Here is a 26,407-nt window from a genome sequence, read left to right on the forward strand (position 1 = left end):
TCTGCTTCATGCAACGAGTGGTGGACACCTGGAATGCTCTCCCAGAGGAGGTTATTGCGGAATCCATCGTTCTAGGATTTAAAAGTAAACTAGATGCACATCTCCTTACGAGAGGCATAGAGGGATATGGGTGACTAAAATTACGCCAAGTGTACACCTGGCTGGGCCTCCGCGTGTGCGGATCACCAGACTTGATAGACCTAAGGTCTGATCCGGAGATGGCGCTTCTTATGTTCTTATGATGCCTCATTCCACAGTACCTTAGAGCCAACCTCATCAGTGATGTTACAATGGAGTAGCAACATTCCAGAATCCCAAAGAGTAACAAAAGATTCCAGAACCCCAAAGAGTAGCAACATTCCAGAGCTGAAATTGTGACACGGACAAGAGGACATGGACTGAAGCTAAGGGGGGACAAGTCCAGGAAGTTCTGCTTCATGCAATGAGTGGTGGACACCTGGAATGCTCTCCCAGAGGAGGTTATTGCGGAATCCACCGTTCTAGGATTTAAAAGCAAATTAGATGCACATCTCCTTATGAGAGGCATAGAGGGATATGGGTGACTAAAATTACGCCAAGTGTACACCTGGCTGGGCCTCCGCGTGTGTGGATCACCAGACTTGATAGACCTAAGGTCTGATCCGGAGATGGCGCTTCTTATGTTCTTATGATGCCTCATTCCACAGTACCTTAGAGCCAACCTCATCAGTGATGTTACAATGGAGTAGCAACATTCCAGAATCCCAAAGAGTAACAAAAGATTCCAGAACCCCAAAGAGTAGCAACATTCCAGAGCTGAAATTGTGACACGGACAAGAGAACATGGACTGAAGCTAAGGGGGGACAAGTCCATGAAGTTCTGCTTCACTCAACGAGTGGTGGACACCTGGAATGCTCTCCCAGAGGAGGTTATTGCGGAATCCACCGTTCTAGGATTTAAAAGCAAACTAGATGCACATATCCTTACGAGAGGCATAGAGGGATATGGGTGACTAAAATTACGCCAGGTGTACACCTGGCTGGGCCTCCGCGTGCGCAGATCGCCAGACTTGATGGACCGAAGGTCTGATCCAGAGATGGCGGTTCTTATGTGATGTCAGAATGGAGCCGAGGTCGGTGTGAGCAGCAAGTGAAGGATGCTGCTTGTGTCGGCGAACATTTAAAGAGGTACAGTGAGAGGGGGGCAGAGAGGCCAATAGCAGGTCATTGGAAACTTTAGTAAGGACAGTTTCTGTGGAATGTGGTGGGCAAAAGCCTAACTGAAGCAGATCCAGAATGGCTTGGGAGGAGAGGAGGTCCAGGCAATGGTGGTGAACAGCACGTTCAAGTAACTTGGATAAGAAGGGGAGGAGGGAGATGGGGCGATAGATATCAGCAGTTAGTGGATCCTGCCTAGCTAAGCATCGCTGAATATTAGGCAGACGAAACTTGTACATCTTGGTGGTAATTAAGTGCTCCAATAGGGGGCGGGGAGCGCATAATCTCTAATGGCATCTGGGCACCCCAATTGTGTTGAAGAATACTAGAATAAAACTGCATGTAGGAGCGGCCAATTATGCCAGGTCTACGGAAAGCTTAATTGGCCAAGCCTCTGTGCTGCAAGCTTCGTATGTAACTTACAATATTCTAGACGTAGCTTGTGTAAGTAGATGCTCTTTTTATTCTCTGCCTAGCTATTATTCACGCTCAAAACATGGAATTTTAATTCTTATTTAATTCTAGTTCTGTCAAGGATGGAAATTTTAGTCTTTATTAAGTCCTCTCCCAAAAATCTTAGTTCTTAGTCAGTTCACAAACTCACAACAAATAATCTCACTTCTTGCTGGGTTTTTTTTTTTAAATTAGAAACATAGAAACATAGAAATAGACGGCAGATAAGGGCCAAGGCCCATCTAGTCTGCCCACCCTAATGTCCCTCCCCTACCTTCGCCCTGTGAATAGATCCCATAGAAACATAGAAGATGACGGCAGAAAAGGGCTACAGCCCATCAAGTCTGCCCACTCTGCTTACCCACCCCCTTTCTATGCCCTAATGACCCAATTTCCTTATCTTGACCCTCGTAGGGATCCCACATGGGTATCCCATTTATTCTTAAAGTCTGGCACGCTGTCTGCCTCGATCACCTGCACTGGAAGCTTGTTCCAATGATCAACCACTCTCTCTGTGAAGAAATACTTTCTGGTGTCGCCATGAAATTTTCCGCCCCTGAGTTTGAGCGAGTGCCCTCTTGTGGCCGAGGGTCCCTTGAGAAAGAAAATATCATCTTCCACTTCGACACGTCCCGTGAGGTACTTAAATGTTTCGATCATGTCTCCCCTCTCCCTACGTTCCTCAAGAGTGTAGAGCTGCAATTTGTTCAGTCTCTCTTCGTACGAGAGACCCTTGAGCCCCGAGATCATCCTGGTGACCGTCCGTTGAACCGATTCAATTCTGCGCACATCTTTACTGTAATGTGGCCTCCAGAATTGCACACAGTACTCCAGATGAGGTCTCACCATGGCCCTGTACAGCGGCATTATGACTTCAGGCTTTCGGCTGACGAAACTTCTATTGATACAACCCAATATCTGCCTTGCCTTAGATGAAGCCTTCTCCACTTGATTGGCAGTTTTCATGTCTGCACTGATGATTACTCCTAAATCTCATTCTGCTGAAGTCCTAGTTAAAGTTTCTCCGTTCAAGAAGTACATCCTGCATGGATTTCCGCTTCCGAGGTGCATGACCTTACATTTCTTAGCATTGAAGCCTAGCTGCCAGGTTGCATTCACTTACTATATTACATAGTTTGGCGTCATCGGCGAATAGTGTTATTTTACCTTGAAGCCCTTGAGTCAGATCCCCTACGAATATGTTGAAAAGGAGTGGACCCAGGACCGAGCCCTGCGGCACTCCACTGGTCACCTCCGATGTTTTAGAGAGGGTACCATTAACCACCACCCTCTGAAGTCTGCCACTCAGCCAATCATTGACCCATGCAGTTAGTGTCTCTCCTAACCCCATCGATTCCATCTTGCTTAGCAGCCTGCGGTGTGGGACACTGTCAAAAGCTTTCCTGAAGTCCAGGTACACGACGTCCAAAGACTCTCCTAAGTCCAACTTTCTTGTTACCCAGTCAAAGAAGCTGATGAGACGATCCCACTTGGCCTTAAAATCAGGCACGCTGCTGGCCTCGATCACATGCAGTGAAAGACTATTCCAGCGATCAACCACCCTTTCTGTGAAAAAGAATTTCCTGGTGTCAGCTCATAGTTTCCCTCCCCTAATTTTCCACGGATGCCCTCTTGTTGTCGTGGGACCCTTGAAAAGGAAGATATCTTCCTCCGTCTTTATGCGGCCCGAGAGATACTTGAACGTCTCGATCATGTCCCCCCTCTCTCTACGCTCCTCGAGTGAGTATAGCTGCAATTTGTTTAGCCGTTCCTCGTATGGGAGATCCTTGAGTCCTGAGACCATCCGGGTGGCCATTCTCTGAACCGACTCCAGTCTCAGCACATCCTTGCGATAATGCGGCTTCCAGAATTGCACACAGTATTCCAGATGGGGCCTCACCATGGATCTATACAATGGCATAATGACTTCCGGCTTTCGGCTGACGAAACCCCTGCGTATGCAACCTATGACTTGTCTTGCTTTGGAGGAAGCTTGCTCCACTTGATTGGCAGCCTTCATGTCCTCACTGACGATCACCCCTAGGTCACGTTCTGCTTCAGTTCTTGTTAGGATCTCGCCATTTAGGGTGTAAGTCTTGCATGGATTTTGGCTGCCCAGGTGCATAACTTTGCATTTTTTGGCATTGAAGCTGAGTTGCCAGGACCTAGACCAGCGCTCCAGTAGGAGTAGGTCGTGCATCATGTTGTGAGTAGAACAGACAATTGCAAATATATCAAAAACAGCCCTCAGAATATTACACGTAAATAACTTAGGCCCCCTTTTATCAAGCCGCATTAGGGGTTTTTTAATCACAGGCCACAGCGGTAAAAACTCCAGTGCTCATGGGAATTCTATGAGCGTCGGAACTTTTACCGCCATGGCCTACGATTAAAAAATCCTAATATAGCTCGATAAAAAGGGGGCCTTAGTGCTTTTTATTCAGTGTAAAACCAAACAAATAGCATTTGGCTTAGAGCTTTTCTCAGCGTGAAGCCAAACCAACAGTACAAACATACTGCTATATATTCAAGTGATCTCACAAAGATCCAACAATGCTTTGCTTAGGATAATAAAATGATGATGTAAATGGTATTTTATTTCTTTATATTTATAAATTTATTCAATTTTCTATACCATTCTCCCAGGGGAGCTCAGAAAAGTTTAAATTAATTTATTCAGGTACTCAAGCATTTTTCCCTGTTCGTCCCGGTGGACTCACGACCTATCTAATGTACCTGGGGCAAAAGTGTGTAGGGGGGGGGGGGGAATTAAGTGACTTACCCAGGGTCACAAGGAGCAGTGTGGGTTTGAACCCACAATCTCAGGGTGCTAAGGCTGTAGCTCTAACCACTGGTCCACACTTTCTCTTTTCCACAGAATAATGGCGACCTACCAGCCCATCTCTGCCATCCCTGTTGATTCTGAACCTGAACCATGTATACATAAATTGATATAAAATATCTAACTGTATTTGATGGGTCAGGGAAAGCAGAGGAAAGCTTTTTTTTGCTTTTAGAAGCCAAGCATGCAGGAAGACAGGATGATTTTCAATACCTGGACAATTTCATTGCTCCATATGCTGATGTCCAGTTTCACACTCTGCACTTTGGAGACATTTGTGCCAAGGCCTCGGTGCTGACCTGCAGGGATAAACGTAGGATTCAGAACTCTTTATAATCTTCACACGCTTTCAAGAAATAATTGCAACCTATGCTTATGTATTTAAATTTCTAACCCGTACTTCCGTTTCCCGTGGCGCTTTTTTTTGCCACGGCGGAGTACTCCAAAGATCGTTTCATTGCTGCTGTTTTTTTTTTTTTTTTAAAGGCTAAGGAGCTCATAATCGAAAGAGAAATACGTCCAAAAACCGGCCTAAGTCAGCACTTGGATGAACATTTCTCAAAAACGTCCAAGTGCCGATACTAAAAACGGGTTTTGGACGTATTTCTAAACAACCTAGGCCTTCATAGTGCCGCTGAACGACCAAAGCTAAATGTGGCGTTTCGGGAGGAGTGTCGAGGGCGGGAGTTGAGCGGGACGTGGGCCGGCTTAGACTTAGTCGTACAGCATGTATAACCAAAAGTTATACAGCCCACGATCGACGGAACTTGGATGTTGTGACTTAGACCATGTAAAACATGGTCTAAGTCACAAAAACCCACCTAAACTCACCAGATAAGCACTGAAAACACATAAAACAGACCCCCACACACTACCCCAGTGATCACCAACCCCCCCACCCCCATAAAAATATTAATCACATCTTTAAAATTCAGCCTCTAGACCATCATCACCTGGCCGCCTGGCATAGGAAAGCCTAGTCATCCAGCCCAGAGGCAGCTTAAGTCGTCTTGGGGGTGGGTTAGGGACTCACAGAGAGGAGGACTCATGCCCATAAGCCCCTGTAATCACTGCATTGATACTTAAACATGTGCACTGCCCTATACACCCCCAAAAACCTTTTTTTACTGGCATATAAGTGGCTCCTGCAGCCATAAGGGCTATTGGGGTGGTAGATAAGTGGGTCTAGGGGATTCTGGGTTTGGGGGGCTCACCGTGACCTATAAGGGAGCTATAGAGAGGAGAAGACATGGCACCCTTTTTGTGAAGTTCACAGCAGTGCCCTGTATGGTACCCCACTATTTAGGTGCCATGTCTGGGTGTTCAGTCCATCACTTTGCAGACCCCTCCCTCCCACATCCAACAGGGCTTGTTCTAGGCATTTTTGACTTGGATGAAAATGTGGTATAAAGATGGATGATTTAGCGGCTTGGATGATCAGATCGGCAGGATGTATAATTAGACGATTTTTGAAACCAAAAAAAAGTTGGACGTATTTTTCGAAAATGTGTCTTAAGCTGTTTTTTTTACTTTGGATGACTTGCGAGATGGACGTAAATGGACTTAGACGTCCCTTTCAATTATGGCCCTCTATGTTTTTGTTTGCGGTTTGAATTGATAGCTTATCCACTTGGGACCCCTGATGAAGGCGTGTTTACCGAAACACGGACCGTGTCGGGTCCTTTAGTTTGGTTCAAGGTGGTAACATTAACCTAAATTCATGATTTTGGTTTAATACATTTAGCCTACATCTTTGTACTTCTGTCTGCAGATTTCTTTGTTTTGATTTGTGGCATTACAGTTAACGGACATTCAGTTATATGGACATATCAGTCAGTTTTGTTAAACATTCAAGGTACATTATAGTTATATGGTCATTCTAGTGCATTACATCGGACAGCCGTGGTAGTGTAGAACAGGGGTAGGCAATTCCGGTCCTCGAGAGCCGGAGCCATGTCAGGTTTTCAGGATATCCACAATGAATATGTACGAGATAGATTTGCATCTCAAGGAGGCAGTGCTTGCAAATCCATCTCGTAGATATTCATTGTGGAGATCCTGAAAACCTGACCTGGCTCCGGCTCTCGAGGACCGGAATTGCCTATCTCTGGTTTAGGTGAACTACTAGCTACAGCCTGATCAGCTAGTGAAGTTTCTAGAATCCAGTGCATTACAGGACCCAAGGGAACATGGTTTCACTAGAGGCAGGTCTTGCCAGGCAAATCAGAGAGTTGGAGAGAGGGGAAGAGTGCTAGATGAAGTGTATTTATGTTTTAGCAAAGTTTTTGATGCTGTTCCACAAAGAGATACCTAAAAAACAAACTGAGTGGCCTCAGTATTGGCCGTAAAGTGATGGTATGTAAGACCACCTTCAAAAAGTCAAAAAACCAAAGTTGTTTTCCTTGCTTCTTTTTAAACATCCAGCTCAGTAAACTCCATCAAGTGCATGTTCAAAACCCCCTAGTGATGCTGCTCTGTTTTTGAACACATCTCTTTTATTTCTCTCATCTAATATAATAAAACGGTAAGCCACGCATGCGCACTTCCTATGCGTGCGTCCGTTTTCTGTGAGCTGTAGCACACATAGGAAGTGCGCATGCGCGGCTTACGATCTGGCCTCACAAGGCAAGACAAGTTGATGTCGGCCGCGGCGGCTGCTGGCCGCCCAAAGCTCTCTCTCTTTTCCTCCCCCCCCCAGGCGGATGTCGGCCGCGGCGGCTGCTGGCCGCCCGAAGCTCTCTCTCTCTCTCTCTTCCTCCCCCCCCCCCCAGGCGGATGTCGACCGAGGCGGATGTCGGCCGCGGCGGCGGCTGGCCACCCAAAGCTCTCTCTCTCTCTTCCTCCCCCCCAGGCGGATGTTGACCGCGGCGACCCGAGTCGGTTGTCGGCCGCAGCAGCTGCTGGCCGCGGTGGCTGTCGGCGGCTGCAGGCCGTTAACATAAGTAGGGCATGGAGTTCAGCAGGAAGGTATGGGGGGGAGGAAAATACTGCACAGGGAAGTGGGGTGGGAGGGAAATGCTGCAACACATGGAAATGGAGGGGCAGAAAAGGTGTTGATGGACAGGGGAACAGGTGCTGATGAACAGGGAGGGGGCAGAAAAATGAAGACAGGGGGAACAGGAAGGAGGTGATGATGGACAGGGGGAGGTAAAACAAAGGGAGAAGGGCTTCTGCTGGATAAGGTGAGCAGTGATGGAGTGGTGGAGGACACAGGGGAGGTAAAAGGAAGGGAGAATGGACAGGGGGAGCAGGCAAGGGGTGGTAGTGGACAGCCAAGGAAAAAAAAACAAACAACAGATAGAAATACAGAAAGCGGCTAAGGAGAGAGAGAAAAAAATAAAGACAGACACACACACATATATTCTAGCACCCGTTAATGTAACGGGCTATAAGACTAGTTTATGTATATATGTAAGTACTGTATTTATTGGCAAGGACTTATTTACAGCTTCTTTGAGGAATTTCACTAATGGCAGTGGGAAGCAAGAATAAGGAGGACACAGGCAGTAGCCGACCGATATTCAGCACTATTTTTTTTTTTTTAATTTATAAAACTTTTAATATTTACCAAGCATAAACATCTTGTATAGCAAAGTGCGGTCAAAAACAAATAAACTGAGTTCCCAAACTTGAAATACACAGTTAAATTTAAATTAAAAATACATAAAGTAAATAAACTAATTTGGTCGCACACTAGTCCTCAATAATTGAATCCAAGATTTTAAAGAGCAGAGCGAAATAAATCAAATAAGTTAAAATAAATCAAATAAGTTATTTCAGCACTATTTAACCAATCAGGAACAGCTCCTAGACCAGGGGTGTCAAAGTCCTTCCTCAAGGGCCACAGTCCAGTCGGGTTTTCAGGATTTCCCCAATGAATATGCATGAAATCTATTTGAAGGCACTGCTTTCATTGTATGCTAATAGATCTCATGCATATTCATTGGGGAAATCCTGAAAACCCGACTGGATTGCGGCCCTCGAGGAGGGACTTTGACACCCCTGTCCTAGACAGTTAAATCACATTTAAATGTCTAAACACTAATATTCAGTGCAAGATGGCGGCTGAATATTAGAGCTTAGCCACTAGTGCTGGCTATGTCACGTGACTTAGCCAGCTATCTGTGAAATTAGATGCGCTAGCCAGCTAAGTTTAGTGGCCAAATTAGGCCACATAAATCTTTGGCCACTATAAACTCAGTCAGCCAGTGATGAATATCAACTTAACCAGCTAAGTTTATAGCGGCCAAAAATAAACCAGATATTCAATGCTGGTCTCTGGAAATAGCCCAGCATTGAATATTCAGGTTCAGTGTTGACCGCAGGAATCAGCCTGGCTAACTCCTGCGGCATGTATATCGGCACCAGTGTATACAATTATGTTGATAGCTACAAATTTCTCCACCTTGTTGTGTCTGATTCTGGCCAGTTATTGCAATACAGGTCTATGAGGGGCCGCTGAGAAGTTCTCAGTCCAACCAAGGAGAGAATGATATGGAGCCATGAAGCTTACACGTTATTCCACACTTTTCGTTTCAATAATATGAAATAAGAACATAAGACCGTAAGAATTGCTGCTGCTGGGTCAGATCACTGGTCCATCATGCCCAGCAGACCACACGTGGCGGCCCTCTGGTGAAAGATCGTCGCCCTAACTGAGACTAGCCCTACCTGCGTACGCTCTTGTTCACCAGGAACTTGTCTTGAATTCCTGGAGGGGAAATGAAAAGTGTCACAAAAAGTGAAATGATAAGTGTCACAAAAAGTGTGAAATAACGTTCAGGTTTCATGGCTCATCATTCTCTTCTTGGTTGGGCTGAGAACTTCTCAGTGGCTCTCTCGTATCTCTCCTGCTGGTAGCATTTGGACTTAGGGGGAACTGTAAGGTGATAAGTTCTTGACAGAAGAAAGAAGGTTTGGATAGATTCCTAGAGGATAAAGGAATTGAGGGGTACAGATAGGAGTAGAGGTAGGTCATAGGGATAGTGAGGGACCACTGCTCAGAAAATGGGCCTGATGGGCCGCCGCGGGAGCGGACTGCTGGGTGAGATGGACCTCTGGTCTGCCTCAGCGGAGGCAACTTCTTATGTTCTTCTGGTAGCTACTAAACCACCAGGAATCTTGGCTCAGACTGTGACTATGGGAGAGAGAGGAAGGGAACTGAAAGGTAATAGCTGGCATATGTCTTGTTGGGGGTAGGGGGGGAGAAGGCTAGATTGAAATAGACATGCTCTTTCTCTTGCCCAGGCTGCCTGAATGAGAGAAAACGGATTGTGTATTTCTGTGTGTACGTGAGAAGGTCAGCTCGGCCTGTCTAATGAGTACACGTAATAACGCATTTTTTATTCTTTGGAATGCTCTGCCTTCTTATTTGTGGGAAGAGCGTTCTTGTTTTCGGAAACAGCTTAAGGCACATTTATTTCATCAGGCCTTGGAAGTGGTTGTTTGGAGTTCTTTTCCAAAATGTGGTTTTATTTAAAATTGTAAACTACGTAGGGCTCCTTTTACTAAGGTGCGCTAGCGTTTTGAGCGCACGCAGGATATTACTGCGAGCTATGCGGCTAGAACTAATGCCAGCTCAATGCTGGCGTTAAGGTCTAGTGCGCAGGGCAATTCAGCGGGCGCTATTCCGCGCGTTAATGCCCTAACGCAGCTTAGTAAAAGGAGCCCTTAGATTGCATTGCTGAAAAAAATCTGTTCTTTCTTTTTCGGATTAGGTTACGAGGAGGTCTGTACATAGCCAGATCGACTTAAGCCACCTGCTAACTGTCCCGGCGGGATTTCACTCTTATCTAATGCACCTGGGGCAATGAGGATTAAGTGACATGCCCAGGGTCACAAGGAACAGTGCAGGATTTGAACCCACAACCTCAGGGTGCCGAGGTTGTGGCTCTAACCACTGCCCCCCACTTCTCCAAGATGTACACGCTTTCTGGTGTGCCGATTGCGCCTAGTCTAGGGCAGCGTTTGGTTCCAGCCTTTCAGGAGCAGGGAAATTGAAGCGGAGGAGTTGCTTTTGTGGTACTGGCCTGGGCTGACCTGGCTCGATTGGGGACATGGAATTAGAAGCTGACTGAGACTGAGGGTAGTGAGAATGACTAGGGTTTATTTTTATTTTATTTTCTTTGTGCTTTATTTTTGTTGGGCTTGTTTAATTTTGATATTTTTTTTCCTGCTTTTATTTTTAGAATTTTTCTTTGGAGTTTTTTTGATATTGAAGTTTTCTCTTCTGTAGTGCCTTTTAAGGACCTACAGTATTGAATTTATTGTATTATCTTCTCCCTCTTCTTTCTCATTATATAGGTACATGGAAGTAATTATTTCTTTCGTAGGTACTAAAGTTAGATTGTAAGCCCACTCCACCACGCCACACTCGTGGAATCCCTCCCTCCCCCATCCCCCTGTAGATCTTCACTAGTGCAAGCAACTTCTCCTGCCTGTGCTCACGCCAGCCTGGTTCCCCTCTGAATCACTTCCGGGTCACGAGGCCAGGAACTGACATCAGAGGGAAATCCAACATTGGCGTGAGGAGTATGCTGGAGAAGAGCCACTCACGCTGGTGAAGATTTAGAGATACAAGGAGTGAGAGCACGAGTGTGGAGTGGGGGGTAGGAGGAAGCAATGGGGGAATGGGGATGTGGAGAGGAGGGTCCTTGGGGGTGGGGGTGCCTTTAACCCTTACTTTGCTACTGTATATAACTTGTACATTGCTTCTCTTTATAACATGCACATACTGACCTGCACATTGCTTACAGATGACAACACAGAGGTTAATTGAGGCCCAATCAGGGTTCACAGCCCTGCAGTCGGCACAGAATTTATTAGCTTTGTTAGACCATATCTTCTCAGCCACTTCGTAGTCAGAGAGTGTCTCGGTGATCGAATCTAAGAGAATTTCCATCCATTCTTTTTTCTCTCGCTCTGAGTCTGCTGTGAAACTAAAAAAATCCTCATCACATTTCACAGTGTTAGAAATTTTAACATTCTGTGCAAACATCTTCTGGAAACATTCCCTCCTGCCCTCCCCTCCCCCCTTCCCGGTATTCAAAACTATTTAACAAGCCAAGAATGGTTCCTGGCCAGTTAAGTACAGTACTCCCCTGCAAATTCGTGGTCTGCCGCTGCCCCTAATTCGCCAGCTCCAAGGATGAGTGACAAACCAAAGTTCCCCACAAGGCCAGTACTGGGCAGACTTGCATGGTCTGTATATAGCCGTTTGGTGGGGGATGGGCTGGGGAGGGCTTCAATGGCTGGGAGGGTTTAGATGGGCTGGAGTAGGTTTTAACAGAGATTTTGGCAGTTGGAACCCAAGCACAGTACTGGGTAGAGCTTTGGATTCTTGCCCAGAAATAGCTAAGAAGAAAAAAATTTAAATTAAATCAGGTTGGGCAGACTGGATGGACCATTCGGGTCTTTATCTGCCGTCACCTACTATGTTACTATGGTACATCCAGGTGAGCGTACAAGGGGCTGCTCTTACTAGCGAGCTCTTTTTTTTAAACTTTGGTATTTCTCGGTATCGGATCGATTAATTCCTTGCCTGCTCTTGTGATGGTTTCATTTCCAACGAGACAAACTGTTTTTAAGTTCTCTTGACTTACATTGGCACCCGCTGCCGCCCCTGCAGCCCTCTCCCGCCTCTGATCCGCTCCTAAAACTGCATCCAATATTTGCGGTTTTTCACAATTCGCGGGTGCTCCTGGAACGGAACCCCTGCGAATTTCGGAGGAGGATTGCAGTATATCAGCACCTAACTCTGGATATTCAGCTAATTGGCTATATTGCGCAACATAGCTGGCTAAATGTGGATATTCAGGGCCTAACTGGCTATGTTTAGCAGCTAAAATAGGCCGCATAAATAGTAGGTCTATGTATGTATGGATTCTATGTATGTCACTTAAAAAATTGGCAAAGACTAGTGCGGCGCCAAGCACGATTGTATAAAAATTAGGCGCACTGTAGAGAATCACACTTAGCGCTGCCTAAGCGGCCTTATATGTCGCTAGGCATCCTAATTTTCAGGCGCACCATATTTAGGTTTTCTTGGCCTAAATGCCTGTGCCTAATTAAGCGCACATCAGCCCGTATTCTATAATTGTGCACATAGCTCAAAAAAATGCCCCTGAGCCACCCCTAACCAGATAGGTGCTTTGGACAAGGTGACAGCTTTTATAGAATTATGCCTCCCAGGTTGTGCACCTATTTTTCAATTAAGTTTCAAGTTTATTAATACATTTGATGAATCGCCTAATAAAATTGCTAGGCGATGTACAAAATCCAAATAAAGAATAATAAAAGAAACTAACATTTGACAATGTGGTTACATAAAATACAGACATGAATTGGGAGGGAAAAAATTAAAAAAGTTACAATCTTAAATTTTTGGTGAAAAAAGGGAAGAACAAAAGGTAAGGGGTAATTAATCCATAGCACTGTTAGGAGCTTCTCTAAAAAGTATAAAAGTTTCAGGTATTAAAAGCATCCTTAAATAGATAGGTTTTAAAAAATTTTTTAAATGTTGCGATGTCATTTTCAATTCTAATGTATTGTGGCAAAGCATTCCACCATTGAGGTCCCATCACTGTGAACATATCAGATCTTCGTGTTCCTATGATTTTCAGAGAGGGGACTGAAAGCAGATTTTGACCTGATGATCGAAGTGGACGTTGAGTACTGTGTGGGATTAGATATCTAGATATAAATTGGGGTTCATTAGATGCAAGTGTTTTGAAAGTAAGCAACATTATTTTAAAAATAATCCTATGACCGATTGGCAGCCAGTGGGCGTCTATTAGTAATGGTGTGACATGGTCATATTTTCTCATGTTATATATTAATTTGATGGCCGTATTTTGTATTAACTGAAGTCTCCTTTTTTCTTTCTGGGTAATATTAAGAAGAAGTGCATTGCAGTAGTCAAGTTTTGCTATTACTAAGGAATGAATGAGTATCTTAATCGAAGTTAAACTGAGAAATTAACATAGAACATAATAATAATAATAATATTATTAACATAGAAACATGAAGGCAGATAAAGGCCAAATGGACCATCCACAGTATCTGCTATCTCTTCCTCTCTCTAAGAGATCCCATGTACCTGTTCTCTGCAGTCTTTGTCTCCTACTTGGAGATTATTCCACACACCTTCAACCCTTTTTGTCAAAAAAAGTATTTTCTTAGATTACTCTTGAGTCTATCACCTCTTAACCTCGTTCTATGCTCTCTCGCTCTGAGACTCATGTCATTTAGAGACTTGTCTCATGCATATTTATGCAACAGAAGTATTTAAACAACTCCATCATATCTATCCCGCCTTTCCTCCAAAGTATACCTATTGAGATCTTTAAGTCTGTCTCTGTACACCTTATGACATAGACCACCAACTATTTTAGTAGCCTTCCTCTGGACTGACTCCATCCCGTTTATATATTTTGGAAAGTGTGGTCTCCAGAATTATGCACAATATTCTAAATGAGGTCTTCTTGAGAAATCTCATTGGCTCCCGGTAGAACACCGAATAACTTATAAGATCTGCCTACTAACTCTTAAATCAATACTCCATAAAACCCTGGCCTTTATTGAACGCATCCTAATACCCTATACTCCCACCCGATCACTAGATATAACAACCAACATTTGCTGGTCATCACTTCTCTGAAATCTATCAGTACTCGGGGGCAATGTATTTTTTCTGTCGTTGCTCCACAACTGTGGAATTCCCTCCCAATATATATAAGGGAAGATCGTCTTATTGATAGATTTAAAGGCAAGTTGAAATGCTTTCTTTTTAAAGATGCTTTTAATTGCTAACTTTTTTAGAATTTCATTGCCATTTTAATCTCAGCCAGATTTTTAGGTGATATGATTTCCTTCCCTATCGTTTTTCCCGTATTCGTCTCATTTACTGTCATATATTGCATTTCTTCCCCCATTTCCCTTTTGGGTTTGTTTATGTCTAGTAATTGGTCTATGTTAATTATGTTATCTCCCCATATTGAGAGATGTATTACGTGTTTTTAGACCTGTTCATCGCTTTGTATTAAGATTAAGCGATTCATCAAATTTTAATAAAACTTGAAAACTTGATTATTATACAGGGGCATCAATACCTCCTTTTTCGTACTTGCCATACTTCTTCCTATGCACCCTAACATCCTTCTAGCTTTCACTATCACCATTTCAACTTTAAGACGGGGGTGTCAAAGTCCTTCCTCGAGGGCCGCAATCCAGTCGGGTATTCAGGATTTCCCCAATGAATATTCATGAGATCTATTTGCATGCACTGCTTTCATTGTATGCTAATAGATCTCATGCATATTCATTGGGGAAATCCTGAAAACCCGACTGGATTGCGGCCCTCGAGGAGGGACTTTGACACCCCTGCCTTAAGATCATCACATCCAAGTCTCACTCCTGTACAGTTTCTATGGGTTTTTGCAGCCCAAATGCATGACCTTACATTTCTCAGTATTAAATCTTAGCTGCCAAATTTCAGATCATTCTTCAAGCTCTGCTAGTTCCATCCTCATTTTATTCACACCATCCGTGGTGTCTACTCTATTGCAGATTTTGGTATCATCCGCAAAGAGGCAGATCTTCCCCGACAGCCCTCCAGCAATATCGCTTACAAAACTGTTAAAAAGAACAGGCCCAAGAACCGAACCTTGAGGCACACCACTGGTAGCATCCCTTTCCTCAGAGCGATCTTCATTGATCACTACCCTTTGCAGTGGCGTAGCGAGGGTGAGAGGTGCCCGGAGTCGTTGGTACCCCTCCCCCGCCCTTATCTCCACCCCCACTCCTTCCCCCCTGCTGCACGCGCCCCCCCCTTCCCTTCCCCCATACCTCCAGTTGTTCACCGCCAAGAGCAACAACTTTAATGTGCTCCTCGCGACTCTGTCGTCTCTCCCTTTGATGTCACATCCTATGCGCAGCGCTCAGAAGTGATGTCAGCGGAACAGATTCCAGATTCTTCAGGAAGGAACTGCCGATGAGGAACAGGAGCAGGCCCAACACACAGCTCCATCTCCAGGGACAACTGACCGGCTCCCCCCAAAGAAGCGCAGAGTAATAGTCATCGGGGATTCCATGCTGAGGGGCACCGAGGGACCAATTTGCAGACTGGATATGCAATCTAGGGAGGTCTGCTGTCTGCCTGGAGCCAGGATACGAGATGTCACCGCCAGTCTGGATAGACTACTCACGCCCCGAGACCACTTTCCTATGCTTCTTGTCCACATAGGAACCAACGACACTGCCAGGAACACACCGGAGACCATCACCAGAGACTTTGGAGCACTGGGTGAGAGGCTGAAGCAGACAGGAGCGCAGGTGGTTTTCTCATCGATCCTCCCAGTTAGAGGCAAGGGAAGAGCCAGAGATGAACGTATCCTGAGGACGAATGAGTGGCTACAGGGATGGTGCCGGTATATGAACTTCGGATTCCTAAACCATGGGGAAGCGCTACAAGGACTTCAGGGACCAGACGGACTCCATCTGACCAGTAGGGGTAAGAACGTCTTCGGACACCGACTAGCCCGCCTGCTTCACAGGGCTTTAAACTAGGTAAGTCGGGGGAAGGTACCCATTCACATATTAGTGAAGAAAGGAATTATCCTGATGAGGTGAGTCAAAACTCCGCTTCCATGTCCAAGGTAAGTACCCACATTGCAAACAGTTCTTTGGGAGTCACACCGACTCGGGTAGGATACGCATCACAGGGACTTAGCAAACACAAGATATGGAGGGCCATGTATGTCAATGCACACAGTTTAGGTAACAAAATTCTAGAATTGGAGGCTGAAATAAGGAATGCCGACCTAGATGTGGTGGCAATATCTGAAACTTGGTTCACGGACTCACATGGGTGGGATATGGCTATACTGGGCTACAATCTACTTCGTCAGGACAAAGAGGGCAGGTTAGGAGGGGGGGGTAGCTCTATACATTAAAGAGGACATCAAAACCACCAGGATCACAGATGTCAAGTACACTGGGGAGTCCCTCTGGGTAAACCTGGCAAGAGGCAGAGAAAAATGCCTGTATCTAGGTGTGGTATACAGACCCCCAAGACAACTGGGGGACATGGACGCAGAATTAATTGAAGACATAGAGAATATCACTCTACGAGGAGAAGCTGTACTGCTAGGGGACTTCAATATGCCTGATGCAGACTGGAACTCATTTTAAGCGACAACCAGCGGTAGCAGGAGGCTCTTAACCTCCATAAAGGGAACACGTCTCAAACAAATGGTAACGGAGCCCACTAGGGCCCAGGCGATCCTCGACCTGGTACTCACCAACGGGGAAAGCGTCTCAGAGGTCTCAGTAGGAGATACGCTAGCCTCCAGCTACCACAGTATAGTATGGTTCAACCTTAGGAAAGGCTTCCCTAGATCAAACATGAAAACAAAGATACTCAATTTCCGGGGCACAGACTTCGCACGCATTGGAGATTTCGTCCATCAGACGCTGCAGGACCAAGCGGAGACCGATGATGTAGAAGCTAAGTGGTTAACACTGAAATCAACCATACATGAAGCAACTAGCCGCTTCATAAAATCAGTAAATAAACGACAAAGAAACAATAAACCCCAATGGTTCACCGCAGAGATCTCGCACCTCATTAAGGAGAAGAAAAAAGCGTTTCTCTCCTACAAGCGCACGGAGAAAAGAGAGGCAAAAGTAGAATATAGGACCAGGTCTACAGCGGTCAAAATGGCAGTTAGGGAGGCAAAACTTAGAGTGGAAGAAATTCTGGGAAAAAAACATTAAAAAGGGGGACAAATCCTTCTTCAGGTATATTAGTGACAGAAAAAGGAACACAGGCGGGATAGTATGCCTTAGAAGACTGGACGGAAGTTACGTGGAAGCAGATTCCGATAAAGCCGAACTACTGAATGAATACTTCTGCTCAGTCTTCACCTGTGAGGCACCGGGACACGGTCCGCAGTTGAAGGCAACACAAAGCACAGAAGATCCGTTTCAGAATTTTGAGTTCACACCAGGTGAAGTTTACAGTGAACTGGCAAGACTCAAGGTGAACAAAGCCATGGGACCAGACAATTTGCACCCAAGAGTGCTCAGAGAATTGAGCGATGTCCTGGCTAAACCGTTGGCTGAGCTATTCAATCGCTCCCTAAGTAAGGGGAAAGTTCCCCTGGACTGGAAATTAGCTAATGTCGTTCCTCTGCATAAAAAGGGTTGCAGGGCAGAGGCTGCGAATTATAGACCAGTGAGTCTCACATCAATAGTGTGCAAACTCATGGAAACACTAATTAAAAGCAAATTGGACACGATCTTGAATGAAGGGAATCTTCGGGATCCCAGTCAGCATGGATTCACCAAGGGTAGGTCCTGCCAATCCAATCTCATCAGCTTTTTGACTGGGTAACAAGAAAGTTGGACTTGGGAGAGTCTTTGGACGTCGTGTACCTGGACTTCAGTAAAGCTTTTGACAGTGTCCCACACCGCAGGCTGCTAAGCAAGATGGAATCGATGGGGTTAGGAGAGACACTAACTGCATGGGTCAATGATTGGCTGAGTGGCAGACTTCAGAGGGTGGTGGTTAATGGTACCCTCTCTAAAACATCGGAGGTGACCAGTGGAGTGCCGCAGGGCTCGGTCCTGGGTCCACTCCTTTTCAACATATTCATAGGGGATCTGACTCAAGGGCTTCAAGGTAAAATAACACTATTCGCCGATGACGCCAAACTATGTAATATAGCAAGTGAATGCAGTTTATAGAATTATATGGCGCAGGACCTGCTTACATTGGAAAGTTAGTCCTCAACCTGGCAGCTAGGCTTCAATGCTAAGAAATGTAAGATCATGCACCTTGGAAGCGGAAATCCATGCAGGACGTACTTCTTGAACGGAGAAACTTTAACTAGGACTTCAGCAGGACGAGATTTAGGCGTAATCATCAGTGCAGACATGAAAACTGCCAATCAAGTGGAGAAGGCTTCATCTAAGGCAAGGCAGATATTGGGTTGTATCAATAGAAGTTTCGTCAGCCAAAAGCCTGAAGTCATAATGCCGTTGTACAGGGCCATGGTGAGACCTCATCTGGAGTACTGTGTGCAATTCTGGAGACCACATTACAGTATAGATGTGCGTAGAATTGAATCGGTTCAATGGACGGCTACCAGGATGATCTTGGGGCTCAAGGGTCTCTCGTACGAAGAGAGACTGAACAAATTGCAGCTCTATACTTTTGAGGAACTTAGGGAGAGGGGAGACATGATCGAAACATTTAAGTACCTCACGGGACGTGTCGAAGTGGAAGATGATATTTTCTTTCTCAAGGGACCCTCGGCCACAAGAGGGCACCCGCTCAAACTCAGGGGCAGAAAATTTCATGGCGACACCAGAAAGTATTTCTTCACAGAGAGAGTGGTTGATCATTGGAACAAGCTTCCAGTGCAGGTGATCGAGGCAGACAGCGTGCCAGACTTTAAGAATAAATGGGATACCCATGTGGGATCCCTACGAGGGTCAAGATAAGGAAATTGGGTCATTAGGGCATAGACAGGGGGTGGGTAAGCAGAGTGGGCAGACTTGATGGGCTGTAGCCCTTTTCTGCCGTCATCTTCTATGTTTCTATGATGGGTCATTTGGCCTTTATCTGCCATCATGTTTCTATGTTTCTATAATCAGAAAGTTCTATGACATCACAATGCAGGTGTAAAGAGTCTTAGCCTATAGGAAGAGGAGATGCAAATGTTAAGAGCCTTAGCCAATAGGGAGAGGAGGAGAGAGTGGCTGCTGCAGACACCAGAAAGTATTTCTTCACAGAGAGAGTGGTTGATCATTGGAACAAACTTCCAGTGCAGGTGATCGAGGCAGACAGCGTGCCAGACTTTAAGAATAAATGGGATACCCATGTGGGATCCCTACGAGGGTCAAGATAAGGAAATTGGGTCATTAGGGCATAGACAGGGGGTGGGTAAGCAGAGTGGGCAGACTTGATGGGCTGTAGCCCTTTTCTGCCGTCATCTTCTATGTTTCTATGTTTCTAAGAGCCAATGCACATGGTGAGGGGAGGAGTGGGAAGAGGCGGGAGTGGCGGAGAGGAGGAGGGGTACCAGTGCCCCCACCAACATGGCGCCCCACCTTACTACGCCACTGACACCTCCCACGCAATGTGTTCCTGACCCGGTCTGTCACTTTGGGGCCCATACCGAGGGTACTCAGTCTATTTATTAGATGTCTGTGTTAAGAGATTAAGTGCCAATTATCAATGCTAATTGAGCCTATTAATCAATTAAGTTGGGCGCCTATTTCGGCTAGGTGAGATGATGCAGGAGCCTAACTTTAGGCGGACTTTACCGAATTTGGGGGTAAGCTCTTAACCGACTAGCGCTAGCAGCAAAACTGGTTAAGTTGTCACGTTTAAAAATAAAACCAAATATTCAATGACGGTTGCCAAAAATGGTCTGGCATTTAATATATGGGTTGGGCAGGCAGCGCGCTGCTCAGTTCCAGCTGAATATTGGCCCCATTAAACTCTGTTATCTAACTTTGGAGACTAGAAAAGCCTAACTCACACTCTAGAGATATGAAGACTTTAGCACCACCCAGAGGCAGCAAGACCATTGATCTAATCCAGAAGACAGAAAGACTACATTTTTATTTCGGAGATGGCAAACTACCAGCCATTACTATAGAGACTACCAGGCCCCATGTCTACACCAGAGAATGAAAGGCCTTAGCTCTCAGTCTAGAGAGAAAGGAAGGCAAAACTGCAAAATAAATAGCAGTTCTCATTCCTGGGACTGTGAAGCTCCTGGTCATAACTGAAAGACAGCAACACTAAATCTTGCCTAGGAGACAGAAAATTGTCAGTTCTTAACACAGAGACTGAAATGCTCTAACAGCCATGACAAAAAAAAGTTCCAATATCTCATCCTAAAGTCTGTAAGCCTTTCTGCTCTTACCAAAAAAGACAGCAAGACCCTGGCTCTCATCCCAGAGATAGTATGATTTAAGTTGTCATGCAAGACACAGTAAGACCCCAGCTGTACCCTGGTGCCAGCAAAATCCCAACAGAGAACAGTAAGGTTCCAGGACTCGGCTCTTACCATGCCAACAATAAGGCTCCAGGTCTCATCTGAGAACTGCAAGATCCAAAATTTCACCCCAGATATTAAGTTTCCCACAGTAATAGGAAGTTGACTTTTACTAAACTCAAAGACAGGGAAGAAGCAAGATTAAATGGAAGAAAGGACATAGCAATCAATCTGAAAAAGAAAAGAGATTAGAGGAAGGGAATAGGGATTTCTGGAGCTCAAAAGTAAGATTTAAAAGGAAAAAAACATAGCTGGAGAATAAAATGTTAGGGGAAAGGATGAAGTATGGAAGGAATGAAGAAGAGATCAGTGATTTGTTCTTGTAACAATTACCTAAAGGTCTTCTGTGAGGTGATGAGTTCAAAGCTCTTGTTCCGGGCATCTCGGATTGTGGAATTCTGCATCTCAATCACAAACATTCCGATGCCCATTTTAAAGAACTGTAAATAATTAGAACACAACGGTTTGATTAATTCTGGAAGAGGCAAACTAGATAAACCTAGACGTGAAAGTTTTCAGATCTTGTGAGGAATACAGCACAAGGACTTGTCTGCCATCCTCTGTTCATTGAAAATCAAGAGGTTGGCATCAATTGAGGCAGGACACCAAGATATTACAATTATCAACATACTATGGGTTAGATCAGTGGTTCCCAACCCTGTCCTGGAGGAACACCAGGCCAATTGGGTTTTCAGGCTAGCCCTAATGAATATGCATGAAGCAAATTTGCATGCCTATCACTTCCATCATATGCAAATCTCTCTCATGCATATTCATTAGGGCTAGCCTGAAAACCCAATTGGCCTGGTGTTCCTCCAGGACAGGGTTGGGAATCACTGGGTTAGATTATTCTGAAGCACATGAACTGCTGTATGAAACATGGGAGCTTCTTGAGAGCATGTTTTTCTATGATTAATGCATATAGCAAGTCTTTACAAACATATTTGAATTTTGGTTCATCCTCTCAAACTGTGTGCCCCGAAGAGATTCCAGCTGAGCCTCGAGAGATTCCAGAATTTTACTTTACTTATGAAGGGAATATTTTAAAATATGCACTAGAATAGAAGATGTACATCGCGTACGCAAAAGTCTGTCAATGCCATGAGCATCTGTGTGCGTAAGGATACAACCACCCAGACAAGTATCATTCTTTGACGTGATTGTCCTTGAAAACTATGGGCAAGTAATTTTATTTTTATATGCCGTAATTATCCTAATTTGAACAACAAAGCAATCATGGTTTTGTCACTGTTTGGACCTTCATATCATTGCAAACTTGCATTTTCAGCTCCGACAGAAATTAAATTGAAAAAAAACAGAGAATGACTGCAGACAGTGGTTGATGAAATGCATGTTTGCTTGTCGACTATCGAGCTGCATTTGGAGTTAATTTGCACTCTAAAACAAGCATATTCATCGTTTTGATTAGCAATTCTAATTTCGTTGTAAACTGTTTATTGGTTTTTATAAAAACATCTTACAGAAAGTGCAAGGGCAGGAAAAAGACACCAGAACAACTAAGATTCTGGGTATAGTGTCTTTTTCCTGCTAGTAGGAAAGCTGTGGAGAGGACAGGCAATATTCTTCCACTGGCCCTATATAAGGCAATTGAATTGATCAGCTGTGAGTGAGATTCCCTTCCAGCTCTTGGCCAGCTAGGCTATCCGATTCATCTACTGCTTCAATGGAGAAACAATCGACAGAATGAAGAACCTAGTGCTATCCTGTTAGCAGTGTACAATTTAAGAGATTCATGAAAGTAAGTGGTTTGGTATAATCTAATGAAGAAACATGATATGAATCTTAGGAAATAAGCATAATCGATATCAACCCCTTTCTTTATCACCTTCAGGACCAAAATCAGTTGGTGAGCAAAAACAAAACCGAAAAAGCTACTTATTCCATGAAGGTACCTGTTGAGTAAATTGTCAGTTAAAAGTTATCCAAGACCTTTTTTTTTTTTAGTTCAAAATTTATAATTGAGTTTAGTATATAAAGTACAATAAATGTTAACAAGGCAAGAAACATGCATAATGACTGTGCCCTGTGAATCAGAATAAAACAAGGAATAACCCTCTTAGAAGGCTCCGGGCTCTTTTACCATCTCTAGAAGTTTCATGAGACCAATGGATAGTGAAGCAGAAGGACTCAAACTACCGTATATACTCGAATATATGTCAATCCAAATATAAGTCGAGACCCCCTTTTCCCCCCCAAAAAAGGAGGAAAAATGGTTGACCTGAATATAAGTCGGGCGGCTTAATATTCAAGTGCCCTGCCCGCTGCACCTCCACCGATGATCAGTAGTAGAGGTATGAGCCTGAGGCTAGGACTGCCTGGAGGCGGCGGCCTACAATAATTTTGGAAGGGGGATAGAGGTGGTGACCTGAATATAAATCGGGACCCCCATTTTTGGGCCAATTTTTTGGCCCAAAAATTCAGGTTTATTTTCAAGTATATATGGTAATCACCTTATGCCAGAAATGAAAAAATCCTCAACCCATTTATAGAACCACCAGAAGCCCTCATGTACTTCTTGCTGCGTTTCCTCACCTGCTCATTTTTGTAGAGCCACAACTCGTGCATGCTGAGAACTGTGAAAACTTTGGACTTATATCCTTTCAGTTCAAGGTAGCCAGACTTTTGAATATGTGCACTGGATCCAAAGCGTGGCCGCCGAAATACCAAATGGTGTTCTTTCACTTTGCTCTGAAGAGTTGTACACCACTCACTTCTCTGACCTGTATGAGGAAAACAGAGGGAAGACAAGAGGGTCATGAGATAGGAAAAAATAGAACAAGAACTAGCAATGTGGAGGAGAGAAGTCAAAGTAGTTGGGGCAGTAGGGAAGATAGGCAGGGAGTGTTAGGTCGCAAATGCTTCCAAAAGTAGAGTTACATAATCTGCTGAAACTTCTTTCATCTCCAATTTTTAGTACCCATAGATCCAGAGTAAGCTTTAACTTCTAAAATTTTGAATCTTGAAATTATTAGGGCGGAGGAAGGGACATAAAAGGGAGGAAGAGTGGTGCTATATGAAAAAAAATTATATTAAAGTTACAGAATTGCAGGACTTAAAAGGTTAGAAGGATGCACTATGAGTTAATCTGAAAAGAGAAAACGAAACATCTACACTCATGTGACATACAGATCTCCTTCAAAAAACACAAGTGGTCAGAGATTTAATTCAGGACATTCACAATATTGCTAAGAAAGAGGAAGGGCTACTGATGGATGATTTCAATATGGAAGAAACACAAGGATGATCAGAAGAAGGGCGGTGAGGGATGCCAAAAAGGGCTATGAGGAGAAAATAGCGCAGTAGGCCAACAACTTCAAGCCCTTCTTCAGGTACGTGAAAGGGAGAAAACCCGCAAAAGAGGCAGTGGGACTGCTGGACGACCAGGGAAGGAAAGGGTACATCAAGGAAGACAAACAAATCGCAGACAGACTAAATTCCTTCTTTGCATCTGTCTTTACAAAGGAAGACACTGCAACAATTCCGGAAGCAGTGAAAGTGTTCAAAGGAGTAACAGAGGACAGCCTTAACACAGTAGAAGTGGACTTGGACCAGATATACCGCCAGATCGACAAACTCAAAAGTGACAAATCTCCTGGATCGGACGGAATTCATCCGAGAGTCTTGAAAGAGCTAAAAGTGGAAATTGGAGAACTATTGCAAAAACTTGCCAACCTGTCAATCAAAACAGGACAGATACCGGATGACTGGAAGATAGCGAATGTCACGCCGATATTTAAAAAAGGATCAAGAGGAGTACCGGGCAACTATAGACCTGTGAGTCTCACGTAGGTCCCTGGGAAGATGGTTGAGGTGCTGATCAAGGATAGCATAACCTGGCACTTAGACGCACACAACCTGATGAGAGCCAGCCAACATGGATTCAGGAAAGGGAAGTCATGTTTGACGAACCTACTTCAATTTTTTGAGACAGTGAACAGACAAATTGATAATGGAGAACCGGTGGATATTATATACTTGGATTTTCAGAAAGCGTTCGACAAGGTTCCACATGTAAGACTCCTCAGGAAACTGCAAGGCCATGGAATAGAAGGAGATATACTAAGATGGATAGGCAAATGGCTGGAGAGCAGAAGGCAGAGAGTGGGCATAAATGGGAAGTTCTCAGACTGGGAGAATGTGACTAGCAGTGTGCCCCAGGGTTCGGTATTTGGGTCCATCTTATTTAATATTTTCATCAATGACCTAGAGGATGGAACATCCAGTGAGATCATCAAGTTTGCAGATGACACAAAGCTATGCCGGGCCATCAAATCGCAGAAGGACAGTGAGGAACTCCAGAGTGACTTGAGCCGATTGGAGAATTGGGCAGATAAATGACAGATGAAGTTTAATGTGGAAAAATGCAAAGTGATGCACTTAGGCAGAAAAAATAAGGAACACAAGTATAGTATGTCAGGTGCAACTCTGGGAAAAACCGAACAGGAAAAGGACTTGGGCGTATTAATCGATAGGACTCTGAAGCCATTGGCGCAATGCACGGCGGCAGCGAAGAATGCAAATAGAATGCTAGGCATGATAAAGAAGGGAATCACGAGTAGATCAGAGAAAATAATAATGCCGCTATATAGAGCAATGGTCAGACCACACTTGGAATACTGCGTCCAACATTGGTCTCCATACCTAAAGAAGGATATAAAAATGCTCGAGAGGGTTCAGAGATGAGCAACAAAGCTAATAAAGGGCATGGAGAACTTGGAATACGAGGAACGACTTAAGAGACTGGGATTGTTCTCCCTTGAGAAAAAGAGACTGCGAAGGGATATGATCAAGACTTTCAAAATACTGAAAGAAATCGACAAAATAGAGCAGGAAAAAACATTATTTACAATGTCCAATGTGACACGGACAAGAGGACATTGACTGAAGCTAAGAGGGGACAAGTTCAGGACAAATATCAGGAAGTTCTGCTTCACGCAATGAGTGGTGGACACCAAGAATGCTCTCCCAGAAGAGGTAATTACGGAATCCACCGTTCTTGGATTTAAGGGTAAGTTAGATGTACATCTCCTTATGAGAGGCATAAAGTGACATGGGTAAGGATAAGCTAGATGCACTTCTCCTTAAGAGAAGATTAGAGTGATATGGGGACTAAAACTTTGCCAGGGTATACCTGGCGGGGCCTCCGCGTATGCAGATCGTCAGACTTGATGGACCTAGGGTCTGTTCCGGAGATGGCACTTCTTATGTTCTTATGACTGCCTCCGGCATTATGCTTTGTCTGGGCTTTGGCACTAAATTTCCAGATTTTGGAACCAGCTAAATGATAGCATGATATTCAGCACTTCACCGGATATAGGTTACTGCATAAAGATAGGACTGACATTTATGTGGTCCTATTTATGCAGAAGAACTAACAAACCGATTCTGGAAGAGATCAAATTGGTTATGTCAAACTAGTGTTTAAGCCCGTTACATTAACGGGTGCTAGTAAAGCCTCCTTCTCTAACATGTCCCCTATTTTCAGCCCCAGCTCCAGCTCCAAACCCATTTTTACCCCTCCCCCTCCCCCCAGCCCCCTTCTCACATATTTTCCCTTTCATCCCCAGCCCCCTTTTCTCACCAGCAGCATTTCCCTCCCCACTCCACTTCCCTGTGCAGTAGCAGCAGAAGCATACCCTCCCCCTCCATTTTCCTGGTGCAGCAATAGCAGCAGCATTTCCCTCCCTCAACCCACTTCTCTATGCAGCAGCACCTCTTCCGTACTCCCCCTGTCCCTTTTCCCTGCTCCCCTGTCCAGCAGCACCTTTTCTGTACTCTCCCTGCCCCTCTTCCCTGCTCCCCTGTCCCTCTTCCCTGCTCCCAT

At 44.6% G+C, this 26,407-nt stretch overlaps 1 protein-coding gene across 7 annotated transcripts in view; it reads right to left on the reverse strand.

The window, feature by feature from the left end:
• Window positions 1–26,407, reverse strand: part of ARAP3 (ArfGAP with RhoGAP domain, ankyrin repeat and PH domain 3) — a 293,655-nt gene that overhangs the window by 161,207 nt on the left and 106,041 nt on the right. For all 7 annotated transcript variants that reach the window (XM_033926806.1, XM_033926807.1, XM_033926811.1 and 4 more), the window contains 4 exons: window positions 23,116–23,303; window positions 20,896–21,002; window positions 11,231–11,430; window positions 4,706–4,791 (listed from right to left, as the gene is read on the reverse strand). In XM_033926806.1, coding sequence (XP_033782697.1) covers window positions 4,706–4,791; window positions 11,231–11,430; window positions 20,896–21,002; window positions 23,116–23,303 — 581 coding nt within the window. The remainder of the gene's footprint in view (window positions 1–4,705; window positions 4,792–11,230; window positions 11,431–20,895; window positions 21,003–23,115; window positions 23,304–26,407) is intronic.

The sequence above is a fragment of the Geotrypetes seraphini genome, chromosome 18 (genome assembly GCF_902459505.1).
Source record: "Geotrypetes seraphini chromosome 18, aGeoSer1.1, whole genome shotgun sequence".
In the NCBI taxonomy this organism is placed as follows: Eukaryota; Metazoa; Chordata; class Amphibia; order Gymnophiona; family Dermophiidae; genus Geotrypetes; species Geotrypetes seraphini.